This window comes from Typha latifolia, chromosome 5 (genome assembly GCF_019914945.1).
Source record: "Typha latifolia isolate L0001 chromosome 5, TyphaL0001v2, whole genome shotgun sequence".
In the NCBI taxonomy this organism is placed as follows: domain Eukaryota; kingdom Viridiplantae; phylum Streptophyta; class Magnoliopsida; order Poales; family Typhaceae; genus Typha; species Typha latifolia.
Genome location: NC_133090.1, coordinates 14734113 through 14747325, shown reverse-complemented (window position 1 = coordinate 14747325; position 13213 = coordinate 14734113). Strand labels below are relative to the sequence as shown.

General features: G+C 39.8%; 3 protein-coding genes across 3 annotated transcripts; 1 reads left to right on the top strand and 2 right to left on the bottom strand.

Moving 5' to 3' along the window:
• Window positions 1–386: 386 nt before the first annotated feature.
• On the bottom strand, window positions 387–2692 carry LOC140789320 (glycerol-3-phosphate acyltransferase 1-like). Its single transcript, XM_073138980.1, has 2 exons — window positions 1754–2692; window positions 387–1424 (listed from the first exon to the last, which is right to left on the bottom strand). Exons 1-2 carry the CDS (start codon window positions 2480–2482, stop codon window positions 528–530), a joined length of 1626 nt encoding a protein of 541 aa, XP_072995081.1. The 5' UTR covers window positions 2483–2692; the 3' UTR covers window positions 387–527.
• Window positions 2693–6117: 3425 nt separating this feature from the next.
• On the top strand, window positions 6118–9588 carry LOC140789553 (pentatricopeptide repeat-containing protein At3g62890-like). Its single transcript, XM_073139290.1, has 2 exons — window positions 6118–6826; window positions 8183–9588. Exons 1-2 carry the CDS (start codon window positions 6128–6130, stop codon window positions 9374–9376), a joined length of 1893 nt encoding a protein of 630 aa, XP_072995391.1. The 5' UTR covers window positions 6118–6127; the 3' UTR covers window positions 9377–9588.
• A 375-nt stretch (window positions 9589–9963) lies between these two features.
• LOC140789554 (S-adenosyl-L-methionine-dependent uroporphyrinogen III methyltransferase, chloroplastic) lies at window positions 9964–13210 on the bottom strand. The gene is made up of 6 exons (XM_073139291.1): window positions 12376–13210; window positions 12216–12293; window positions 11421–11490; window positions 11264–11333; window positions 10852–11059; window positions 9964–10663 (listed from the first exon to the last, which is right to left on the bottom strand). Exons 1-6 carry the CDS (start codon window positions 12928–12930, stop codon window positions 10493–10495), a joined length of 1152 nt encoding a protein of 383 aa, XP_072995392.1. The 5' UTR covers window positions 12931–13210; the 3' UTR covers window positions 9964–10492.
• Between the last annotated feature and the right edge of the window lie 3 nt (window positions 13211–13213).

The window sequence follows — 13213 nt, the reverse complement described above, 5'->3', positions numbered from 1 at the left end:
TAAAATAAATATATATTTTATTTGTTTATATTTAATTTATTTAAAATCTAATGGTTAGTTAACTACAATAAGCTGGTATATATTCATGTATCAAATTGTTTAAAATAATTATGATGGGTGTACAAATAATTATCAACGTTAGAGAGTCGTACAAATAAATAAGAAATTTTCAAATGACTACACAAACGAGTTGAGTAATTGGAACTTGTAGTAAGTAGTTGTATTTCTTTCGCCCGAGAGCATTACAAATACTAGCAATTAAGTAGGTTCTTTGTTACAGTGATTCATATTGATCATCACTGTTCTCCGGCAAACGAATCTTTTTTACTTAACAAACTTCCAAACCAAACAAAAATCACAGGTGAGATGGATTACAAACGTAGATATAATCCGCTGGTAACAAATTATTTCTTTATACTGATGTTAATCGATCTATAACACGCGTAGAAAACAACAAATATAGCACTCCAAATATATATAAATCAAGAATGACAGAAAGAGATTTATCATCCTATGCAGTACTACTACTAATTCCCGCCCTTGATCGCTCCGACCACCCCTTCGTTTCCGGCGAGCATCATGTACTTGTCTCTCCTCGTCAGCCCGGTGCACTCAAACCCAAGAGCGTCGGCGAGCCGCCGTTGGATCATGTTCGCCACCTCGGCGCTGCTCCACCCGGCTGCCCGGGTCATCTCCCTCGGCACCCGGCCGAGGAACTCAACCTTATACCCCGGCATAGGGTTCATCATGAACATGACCGGGTCCAGCCACTTGTACCCGCTCGCCGTCGTGCCGTAGAACATTTTCACTTCGGCGTCCAACGCCACCGGCTCCATCTCGTCGGCCAACTCCGTGAACAGCGGGCTGAAACGCAATAAGTACGGCTCGCGGCACGTCGTCCCCTCGGGGCAAACGGCGAGGTCGCCTTCCTCCAATAAGCTCTTCATCGTCTTCGCGTCGCGTTCCCGGTCGCGGGTTAATCTTACCGTCTTCACCGGCGCGATCATCTCCGACATGCGGCTGAGGCTGTAGGTGACGGCCGGCACCGAGCGTTCTAACGCCGCACTTAGCATCACTGGATCTAACAGAGTCCTATGTGTACAAACATATAACACTCCTTTACTAGTACTAGCTTTTTTATTTGGTTTGCATCCTCCTACTCTAAATCTTACACCGGTGAGTGCACCGATGAGTAGTGATACTTGGTAAGGGATTATTACACCAAGAGTGATCCTGATAAAAGTTAGGGCGAACCCAAGTGGGAGGTAGAGGAAGAGAGCAAGGGAAGCTGAAGGGGTGGGAAAGAAAGCTAGCCTTCCGTCATGGAATATGATGGGCTTTGGATACTTGTCTCTTGGTAAGATTGTGCTTGTACTGCTGCATTTGCCACTGATGGGCTCCTCCTTGTTCACAACGTATGCTTCCTGGAATAGTTACACAAGAATTATACCATAGTACTGTACCATGTATATATATACTACATAATTTACATTTAGGTCATGCATGCGTTTGCTCTGATCAACATCACTACCCGAAATGCACATATTCAATTAATTTCTCTTAATTTGGTGTAGATCTTGTGGTCCTGTCTATTTTTGCTTGTAGAATACGAAATTAGATAACTAGGAAGTGATTGGCTTCTCATGATAATACATACTACCAACTACCCCTTCTTTTACTCGTTCTTTGAAGAGAGAAGGGGGAAAAGAAATTAAATTGAAAGCGACGAGTGATGAGACAAGTGTTGGCTAACCTTGGAGTAAGAGACGAAGAGATGGTCATGCGGATTGGAAGGGCTCACAAGGCAGACATCAGCTTTGACTTCCCCGTAGAAATCTTTGAGAGCCTTCTGCTTCACACCAAGGAGGCTGGACTCGGACATGAGTCCAGTAAAGTATCTTCCTCTCATGAAAACTTGGAGCTCAGAAGCCACCACCCTATCAACTGAGAGATACTCCTTTAGAAACCCTTCAACCATGATCCTTGGCATACTAGTAATCACTTCCTTCTTCTTGGTAGAAGCCAACACCTCATATGCATGGAGGTGGAGGCTCTCGGAGTAAAACTTAGGCAGCACTGCCCTAGCCACAAGCTTTGCGTCCTTCGTTCTCAACCCAAAGAAGGTAACAAAAACCATGATTCTTAAACTAGCCTCTCCGTTCTGGCCTAAAGCCAAAAGCAATGGAAACGAGAGCATCAAAAGGAGAGCCCTTAAGAGACCACCAGCTTCAAAGGCCACCAACATGAAGAAAGGGAAGGGAGAAGCAGATCTCAGCAGGGTTCCTTGGAAGTCACACACCAAGCTCAGGTCCTCTCTCCCTTCCAAAGGGCACTTTGTAACACTGGAGCATAAAGAAGAGATCTGATGCAATCTGGAAGGGTTCCTATGGAGAAAGCCATAGCTCCTGACCTTCCTGGCTGCCTTGTGGCATGTCAACAGCCAGTGCGATGTTACTTTGAGTAGAACCTTGGGAAGAACCATCTCCCTCCTCTTCTTTAACTACTTTAACTTGCCCTTGGAGATGACGATGACATGAAGTGCAGCAGCAGCAGCAGTAGTAAGGATGGTGGAGTCAGTAATGCACTGAGAGAGAGAGAGAGAAAGAGCACCGCAGGGTAGCAATATATATAAGCAATAAAGGATTGTGAAAAGCGGTGGGTGAGAAAGTTGTAGAGTACGTTGACCGACTCCATGGCACATGTTTGGTTCTGTGTACAGTTGCCATTAATAAATATTGTAGATGGATAGCCCACAAACATCAAACCCTAAAAAGGATTCTACTCTTAGCCATATACATGGGTGTATGGCATTTGGTCCACACGTAGAGCCACAACTATATACTATGTAAATCAATTTATGCATACTGACATCTGTTATAGTAAAACTAACAAATTAGATATTATATTTATATGTAGGAGGACTTGTTTTAAATTTTCGAATTGGGTATTTGGGAATATCTCGGGCTAGAGTTTTCATGCCAGTTTGGCTTCCTATATATGGGTAGTAGTTAGTAACTTAGTATTGTGAGCAACGAGCTCATAAATTAGCTGCCTCACTACTTTCTATGCATCAGATTAATTGAACACGGCAACTTTGGAAATGTTTCCGGTGGAATTGCACATGAGCATAAATATTATCTTCTACCTTCGTATTATAACAAATCTATATATGAGAAAAGAAAACCTCTACAACGTAAATATAATAATATTACTTTTGAGCTCCTCTCTACTGGAGAGGGTTTAATGGCCACTAAATGCGAGGAATATTTCCAATAAACAAACACGAATCGTGGTGTTGCATGCCTCCAAGTCTCTTCTTTTATTTAAATCAATATGAACTTGTGAAGGTACCTAATCACTTAGAGAGGTATGAAGAGCTCGAGCTATAAAATAGTAGATAAATTTATTTTACATTATCCCTTTAAATGTACCATACCTTCCGCCTGTATCATTCACATGGTATACTTAATAGTAATCACTAAGTATATATGAGCTATAAAGGTGCAGCAATATGACTACTCTTGGAGTATTAAATGCTTCGTTACATTCATTCATTTCTTCTTTTGTATATATCCTAATAAAGTCAATAAATTAAATACTACTGTTTAATTAATATTATGATGACATGATCATATGTCCCATTATTAAAGAGTATGACCTTCCAATTACCTAGCTGTCTTTGTATTAATTCCCGATTTCATTATGATGGTTGGTTATATATCAAGATATAAGGCTGATGGTGTCACACCATTAATTGGGGCATAGTATAAACATAGACGTGCATCCATCTATCATCTATGGTAGAGTAGTAGTCTAAGACACTGACTTCCTATTTAAGAAAAATATAAGTGTACATATTCTTAGTGAAATGAACAATTAATATGATGAAAATTTTATAATATCTTCTAGAACTTTGAAAGCTTGGAAATTGCACCATTTTTGGCCAATTACATTCTCTGCCTGGTCTAATAAGTAATGGCCTACTCCATATTAAGTCAAAGTCAGTGATGTAGATCTAATACACCAATTAGCTAGATTTCTTCAATTAGAGACGTACTGAAGCTTGAGTTCAAAGTTTAAGAAGGCATTCAAGATATATTGATAAGGTTATATTTTATGGCCTAAAGCAACACAAGTACTATCTGAACGCATAAGATCAGTACGGTTGTGGAGGTTATTGAAGAACGCGCTGTCTACACTTTATTACATTAAGCTTTATTTGTTTTAAGTCTAGTAACTCGTTGGGAACTAGTTTAGAGACCTCTAATTTAGTTCAGTAACTAAATATCTTTTTTTTATATAATTAATTTTATTTTATTAAAATTTAAGACTAAAAAATAAGACTAATTAATCGAGTTCGGGACTTTGGCCTCGAACTAAACATGGCCTTAGATGATAGTATTTTTTTTTTCCTTTGGAAAAGCCGGTAAGCAATAATTTATTTATAATATCTAAGAGTTACAATTAAAGAATGATATATGGAGAGATAATGAGTAAAATTTCTGATTTTTATACGAATAAATAACATAATAAAAGAACAATATCAAAACCTAACAACTCAAAAATGCAAGTATAGTACCAACTGAAAATAAACGAGGTAGAACAACGACTCTTTGAGTAAGCCCCTACAACATGGATGGAACTCATGTTACAATAAAAAATGATATGCCATTAGGTTTGATTGGCATAAAAAATTTGTAAATAATTAAACTAGCCATCGCATGAATATAAGAACAGAAATATATGATGTTTAGTAGCTCTATTGTGACATTTTGCCCTAGCCACGCACAATCTTGTGTTCATCACATACCACTGTAGAGGAGTAACATGAAACAAAATATTACATAGATAATCTCCTAACAAAGAGGAGGGAAGAAGGTAAATTCCTAAAGAACCTTCGAAATTGTGGTGCAAAGAGGAACCCCCACAAATAATCTCATAACTTACAATAATTTGAAACCATACAAAGAGCTGGCCTAATTGGACAGAAAAGAGGAAAAAAGCAGCCTCCCTCCAACCTACCTCTATTGCCCCAATCTAACATAAGGTTAGTATGATTAGAGTAAGTGAAGGCGGAGAGCTTCAAACCTCTCCACGCAGTCAAGAATGTTCTAGATTGAGCATCCAAGGAGGAGATGATGGAGGAGAAGAGATAAAAGACCAATGACACACATAAGGGCTGTTGCGCGAGCACCATTCCTTCGACAAATGCTGGTTTGTGCACAAATATGAGAAAAAGGATAGAGAATCTAAAGAGGAGAAGACGAAGAAGAAGGGAAGGGCACAGGCAGACACGCTCTAATTAGATGATAGTTGTAGGTAGATAACTTTCAATCACTCCAAATTAGTTCCATATTCCTCTTTCCTTTTGTTGATTATAAATTCTAAAAAGAGTTAATTTTTATACATATTTGACATCGTGAGTGTTAGTAATCAGTCAGTTAATCTAAAAGCTTAAGCTATTAATAAGAACTAATAATCCATATAATGTATTTAACACACTACAATCTCCCTACCGCCATGTGGACAGCTGATGAATAAAAATGAGCTAACAAAGTTTGAATCTATGACATCTAAAAGATTAGCTCTAATACCATATTAGATAATCAGTTAACATAAAGTTTAAATTGTTAAATAACATATAACATATATCACGCGGTTTAGGTATAATTATTGCAAGGATTATATTATGGCATGTATATATACGAGGTTATGGGAGTGAATAGTACAATTAGCCGACTTATTAATAAGTAGGTAGGTATAACATCCTCTTCGATTAGAGTTGGCGTACAGGAAGTTTAGTTGGCAGTTGGTGTGTAGCTTTTCTTATTGTCACTTTTCTACTAATGGAAGGTCTTTCACGTTAATCCTTTTATGTATGTTTGTCTCCTTTAATTTCTGTGACACTTGGGACCTTTTCAACTATCCAAAATCATCTTGAGAAAGCATTCTAGTTGTCATTATATTTTCAAAAACAGCCCGGATTAAGAGGCTTGCTATAATTTAATATAAATGCAGGGGTTAATTAAAAAAAATAAAATTAGGGTGTGGAATAGAAAAATCCCATTCAATTTTATAATCACCCTCAAGATTTTCCATCTAGCCTTCCATTCTTCCATCTCCCGCCATGCTCAAAAGCGTCTCTCCCGCCAAAATCCGCCACCACCTAACCACCACCTTCCTGAGCTCCCATGACCACCCACTCCTCTCCCTCCTCTCTTCCTCCTCCTCCTCCTCCTCCTCCTCTCTCATTCGCATCAAGCAATTCCACGCCCTCCTCCTCACCTCTGGCTTCTTCCTCCACCCCTTCCCCCCATCTAAACTCCTCCACCTCCTACTCTCCATCTCCCCCAACCCACCCCTCTCTTACGCCGACCTCCTCTTCCACTACTCCCCTTCCCCTCCCCTCTTCTCCTACAACACCCTCATCAAGGCCCACTCCTCACCCTCCTCCCTCCTCCTCTTCCGCTCCATGCTCCGCGATCCCTCCGCCCCTTGCCCTAACCAGTACACCTTCACCTTCGTCCTCTCGGCGAGTATGGCGCTTGCGGAGAGCGAGCAGGTTCGGGTTCATGGGATTAGAAGTGGGTTCGGGACCAACTTGTTTGTTTCGAATGCTGTGATCGGGATGTATGGGAACTGTGGACTGGTGGAGGAGGCGAGGAAGATGTTTGATGATATGCCACAGAGGGATTTGTTTTCGTGGAATTCGCTTGTCAAGGCATATGTGGCTGCAGGGGATGTAGAAAGCGCTAGGGGATTGCTTGACGAAATGCCACAGAGGGACGTGGTTTCATGGAGTACGGTTATTGCTGGATATATTCAGGTAGCTCTTAAGCCACATTCTTCTTTCCCATCGTAGTATTTGTCAGACTGCATTTATCTCCTAATATAGGTGATTTAAATATTGCGCAAAGACGTGGACGTGAACTCACAATAAGATAAAATAGAATAGCAATGGATAATAAAAAATTAAACCAAGAAATAGCAAATTTAATGAAATAATAGCAATACTAAATAGGAAATGCACAACAAAAAATGCTAGAAGTAAATGACTACTAATCACGTAAGCTAACCATAAATAAGAATATAAACTCAAACAAACTACAAAAAAAAAAAGGAGTGGGAGACGAGATTTACGTGGTTTAGCAATGTACCTATATTCATAGTCATTGTAAAGCTTCAATCCACTAGTAAAAGATGCAAATATAATTTTTTTTCAAGTTTCAATCTCTCTCTAATAAAATAGAGACATCTTCTCTTATAAAACTTCTCTCTTTTCATGCCCTAAAAGCTAGTATAAATGTATTTATAGGCATGACTTGAAGGAAAGAAACCCACGACGCATTCAAACGACTTCGAGCCTATTCTAACACCCATGACGAAGTGATCCAAAGAAACATCGCTCCGTTTGAACGTTTTTCAAACGAACTTCAAACATTGGGCCCCTCAAGACTCTGATTGTGATTTGTTCGAATGGTCGTGGCCCTGTTCGAATGCAAGAACGACAAAACACAAATTTGATGTTGGGTTCGAACACCCATATTTAATTTGAGCTAAAACCAATATTAAGTTATTATTTCTTTTCTTATGGGTAGTGATTTTTAAGTGATGAAATTGCCCCTTTTATATCTGTTGGAATGGAGAACCCTAAAAGGATAAAGCATGGTCGTAATTGCCATTCTACCCTAAAATAGCTTCTGTTTGCTCTGTCAATATTCACTCTTGCTCTGAAGTTATCCTTTTTCCAGTCTTAGCTACATAAGTGTCCTTTCCTCTATGAAAATCTAGAAATATTTAACGGAGCATTATGTTGAGAACCTAATCTTATGCATGCAAAATCTTATACATTACCTGTAGACACTATATCTTTTGCCATATAAGTTCAAACAGGATTTTTCTTTGATTATCAGTGGCTCACTCTTTTCTCGACGATAGAATTGCTACTATCCTAGCAAGTTCCTGGATGTGATTTTATCAATTAGCATGAGTTCACACACAATTTTAGCCGACAAATATTTAAATGAATTCAAGCCTTGTGTCTGCATATCATGCAAATTTTCCTCCATCAAGTGGAGTACTATTATTGTGTATTCTTATGCCAAATTTATTAGAGACGTCCTGCTTCATGTAATTAGATCAGTTTGTTAGGTAGACATAATGGATGATGTTTCCTATTCAGATGGGTTGTTTCATGGAGGCAATTGATCTGTTTCGCAAGATGCAGCTAGCTGGTGTTACACCAAATGAATTCACACTAACAGCTGTTCTTTCAGCCTGTGCTAATCTAGTAGCATTGGATCAAGGAAGATGGATTCACATATACATGAATAAGTCTAGGATCAAAATGAATGACAGATTGTTTGCTGGTCTCATTGACATGTATGCTAAGTGTGGAGAGATAGAATCAGCATGGAAACTTTTCAATACTGAAGATAGTCTGAAACATACTGTTCGACCTTGGAATGCCATGCTTAATGGATTTTCTGTTCATGGGAGATCTGCTGAAGCTATTAACCTCTTTGGAAGGATGAAGGCAGCCAATGTCCCTCCTGATAAAGTAACATTTATCTCCTTGCTTAATGCATGTAGCCATGGAAAGTTGGTGGATAAGGGAAGATCATACTTCAACTCGATGAAGAATGTCTATGGTGTTGATCCGGAGATTGAGCATTATGGATGCATGGTGGATCTATTCGGCCGTGCTGGGCTCCTCGAAGAGGCAGAGAAGGTAATTTCTACTATGCCAATGGCTCCAGACACTGCCATATGGGGTGCACTACTAGGAGCTTGTCGTATCCATGGAGAGACAGAAATGGGAGCAAGGATTGGGAAACTCATTAACGAGATGGAACCAAGGCATGTAGGATGTCATGTTCTATTGGCAAATATATACTCTGGTTCTGGGAGATGGAGTGATGCAAAGGATGTCAGGAAGAACATTGAGGTAGCTGGTGAGAGAAAGATCCCAGGCTGCAGCTCCATTGAACTAGATGGAATGTTCCATCAATTTCTTGTTGGTGATAGGTCTCATCGGCAAACTAAGCAGATCTACTCTTTCTTGGATGAGATGGCTATAAAATTGAAGAAAGCTGGCTATGTTCCTGAAGTTGGTGAAGTGCTGCTTGACATTGACGAGGAAGACAAGGAGACTGCTCTTCGTAAGCATAGTGAGAAGTTGGCCATTGCTTTTGGACTAATCAACACAGCACCAGGGACCTCAATTAGAATTGTAAAGAATTTGAGGGTCTGTAGGGATTGCCATCGTGCCACAAAATTCATCTCCAAGGTTTATGATCGTGAGATTATAGTGCGGGACAGAATAAGGTTTCATCACTTCAGAGATGGAAGCTGTTCTTGCAATGATTACTGGTAGATAAATACTTCAAAAGGAGGAAGAACCAACGGCCAACTCCTGCACCATCCTTCAATGACAAAGTGATGGTAATCAATCACTGTGATTTTATTCAGTGGTCATTCTTTTTTATAACTTGTCTCATGACAAGCTCATGTAGAGTTTGTAAAATGAATTATGCGACGACTTCAAGCAAATAAAATTTTGGTTTAAAATTCTTAGATTCATAGCAACTACTCATTGTTGTGTTCTGAAACAGAGATCTTGGTTTAGCTAAACATAATGGCATGCTAATATGCTATGCAACAACGTAACCCAATTCATCCTAGGACTCCTCAGGAAAGTTCAAATTAAACCGTTGAGTGCACTGAGAGCCTCTGTACAGAAAGACCGAATGCACAATGAACTATCATAGTGTTCACTGAGGATAAAGAACAAACATTTGGCAGAGATGTGAAAATTCAAGATCAAACCATTGTGAATCTTGCAGTGTAACCGTCATGGAGCTTGCTAACAAAGAGAAAAATCAACACAAGGTGCTAGTTATCTCACAAGCATGGATATGTGGTCCTTGTGGAAGGGCAACAATAGCAATAGCCAATAGAAAATTGCACCCAATAACAATCCACTATGTTGAAGTTGCACATTAGATGGCATAAATGTTAATGACTCACAATCCCTTAATATAAAAGAATGAAATCCTGTCCCCCTCCAATGCCTGGAAAGATAATAAGCCTTAAATCATTGAATATAATTAAGTACTCCAGAAAGCCCAGGTGTTTCTGAAGGCTGTGCAGCACAATGTACCACTGGGTGAGACCTTTTCCTATGCCATCTTCATATCACTAGGGCAAAAGCCAGACATGACTGCAAAGATGGTGCATGATATGCCCTGCCTCTGCTTTGTCTGCATCAGATACATGTCTTAGTTGATTGGGCCAGAGCAACATAAACCCTTTTCTTCTGTATCCAGCTCTCTTGGTAATGTCTTCTGTCAACAAAAGAATTGTCACACTTGTCTCAAGTAATGCCTCCGTCGACATTTCCGCTTTTATTTTAATTGATAAATCCTGCGGAGTACAGTAAAATTATCTCTCCATGTTCAGAAGTCAGGAATCCCACACAAAACACACACATCTATCCTTTTGTCTGCATGGCACATGGCTGTTTTGTTTTCAAAGTATCATGCTCAGACTGTTGAGACCAGATTGGTGACAATGCAACAACCTTGCCAATAATTATCAATGTTGGGGACACAAGCTCTGCCAATTTAACCTCATTCACAAGATCCTTTAGCTTCGCAAATACCTGCACAGAATGATATAATTAGAACAGTGAGGTAATATATAGCTACTGGAACAAACAAAAAAATGTTCATTGATCAAATATAAAAGATTTACAAAACATGAAATTTGAGTTAAGCACACAAGACATGGATTTTTCTAGAAGACTTATAATAAGAATCAAATTAAGTACGACGACATTTTATTGCTTACCATTCGTTGTTGAGGTGTAGTCCCCCGTTCTACTGCAACAGCTGGAGTTTCCGGTGGTAAGCCATGATTCATTAGTTTTGGAGCAAGAGCTGGGAGAGTTGACAAACCCATATAGACAACCAAAGTTGAATCAGGATCAGCAGCATTCTCTGCCACATATAGAGGATCTGTTCCACCGTTTCTTGAATGCCCAGTCAGAAATCTAACACTGCAGCAAGGACCATATATCAAAATAAAATCTATTGTACGGTTCCACCAATGTATGTTCATAATAAGAAATGGAACTTTTGATACATAAATTCTCAGAATATTTGAATATCCAGCATCTAACTATTAAACTTTTTAAAAAATTGCAGCTATAAAAGACAACTGAGGTTACACAGAGAAAGGAGCTCATCAGATCATATGTTACCTGTTTGCAACACCTCGGTGAGTCAGTGGAATGCCAAGCTCTGCTGCTATCCCTGAAGCAGAAGTAATACCTACATATGTTGAAAATGATTAGTTTGTATTTAATGATATCCAGTCATAAAACATTCTGTCTTGTTGAGATATGAACTTGTTTATACCTGGAATAACCTCAACTTTAATTCCTTGCTGCTGTAGGAAATCCATCTCTTCTCCACCCCTGCCAAATACCTAGAGATACAACAATATATGTTAGAACACTTGAGATGCTCATCAATCACCTATTAATCCCCTGCTGACGTACAAATATCAGTGATGTTACTCACAATGAAGGGAAATATAACTATCTTTCTCAAGTGTAAAGAATAAGATCTGATGTTATTAGTAGGACATACCATCACTTTTAAGCACAGTATATGTTGTTAATATTTATCTGTGTGAAACTCTACATTAAAATTTCCGCCAAAGTTTTATATCCCTAATTTGTTATCCATTGACGAACAGCATATCAATTTTCATAGAAGTATGATTCATTTATACCCTTACCCATCTTATGCTTTATATCTGTCAATGTCAGTACTAATACATGCATGTGTGAAATGAAAGTAAACAACTGAGGATACGAAGTACGTGTAGTAGTTACCAACAAATGGTTTTTAATTAGTAATACATTGATAAGCCAAATTGCCGATATACAGTCCTTATTCAGCCCACTAACTAGGATAAATGTAGTCAACCCAACTTATTTCCAGCAAATAATCAGATCCAAGATAATATTCTCTAAATAATCCCATGTACTCTTCGTAACTTGATCTAATTCATTCCATCATTGCATTATGATTTTCGGACAGATAGAAGAACATTACTAGATACTTTCAGTATGCCAAAGATCACACCTTTCCTAATTCTCCAATCAAAATATCACTAATGTATCGCAAAAACATCAAATAATTTACCAGAGGATCCCCTCCCTTTAGCCTCACCACATTCGCACCCGCCTCAGCAAAACTCAGTAACAACTCATGAATCTCCTCCTAAACACAAAACATCCAATAGCAATAATCTTATTTCTCATCAATCCACAGAAAAGAAACCGTCAAATCGCAAATATATTACCTGTGTCCTGCTATGGTACCCCGCCGTCTTCCCCACATAAAGCAGCCTCGCGTCTTCCTTAACCAACCCTAACACCTCATTGGAAACCAATCGATCATATAGAATGAGATCGGCCCTCTCGATCGCCCGCACCCCCTTAATGGTCAACAGCTCCGGATCCCCTGGCCCGGTCCCCACCAATGCAACTCTTCCGAGACTACCGCAATCTCCATTCCCACAACCAAGATTGCTCCTTGCAGCTCGCAGCGCTTCGAGAAGCTTCTTAAGCTCGGGCAACTGGACGGCGATCTCGTTTTCCCTATCGCAGACACCACCGCGGGGAGCGGTGGAGAACAAAGAATCGTATACCCAGGTTTCGCGTTGGTATCTCTCCAAAGAGTTCGTCTCCGTGAAGGGAGAGGAGGAGGAGGAGGAGGAGATGGTAGTTCGACGCCAATGGCGTAGAAGAAGAGGAAACGAAGGCCGAGAAGAGTGATGGGATGGCGACGGAGAGAAGTGGCGCAGATTTCGGGAAATGGGAGATGAGGAGGTAGAAGAAGTGGCGGCGAAAGCCATAAGAGAGGAGTTTTGGGAAGTGACTTTCGGAGAGAGACGGAGCGCGGAAGATATTTATTGAAGACCAAAGAGGCGGCCAAGAGAGAGGCAGGCGAGTGGATGATGCACTTTTGGTGAGGGTGAAGGGCCAGAACCCACAAGTGAGAGAGAGAGAGAGAGAGAGAGAGAGAGAGAGAACGAGTTGTCTACCTCTTCCGGTCGTGAAAGGGCCAGGTTCAATGAACCTAACCTCTTGCCCTTTTGGTTTCCCCCTATGTCAACGACCGGCCTATGCCCACCTGAG

Excerpts from the sequence above, each read along its gene's own strand:
- LOC140789553 (XM_073139290.1), top strand. The coding sequence starts at position 6,128 with ATGCTCAAAAGCGTCTCTCCCGCCAAAATCCGCCACCACCTAACCACC. Across the intron at positions 6,827-8,182 it reads TTATTGCTGGATATATTCAG|ATGGGTTGTTTCATGGAGGC; the intron begins GTAGCTCTTAAG and ends TTTCCTATTCAG.
- LOC140789554 (XM_073139291.1), bottom strand. The coding sequence starts at position 12,930 with ATGGCTTTCGCCGCCACTTCTTCTACCTCCTCATCTCCCATTTCCCGA. Across the intron at positions 11,334-11,420 it reads TAAAGTTGAGGTTATTCCAG|GTATTACTTCTGCTTCAGGG; the intron begins GTATAAACAAGT and ends CAACATATGTAG. Across the intron at positions 10,664-10,851 it reads CTACACCTCAACAACGAATG|GTATTTGCGAAGCTAAAGGA; the intron begins GTAAGCAATAAA and ends CATTCTGTGCAG.
- LOC140789320 (XM_073138980.1), bottom strand. The coding sequence starts at position 2,482 with ATGGTTCTTCCCAAGGTTCTACTCAAAGTAACATCGCACTGGCTGTTG. Across the intron at positions 1,425-1,753 it reads TCTTCGTCTCTTACTCCAAG|GAAGCATACGTTGTGAACAA; the intron begins GTTAGCCAACAC and ends TAACTATTCCAG.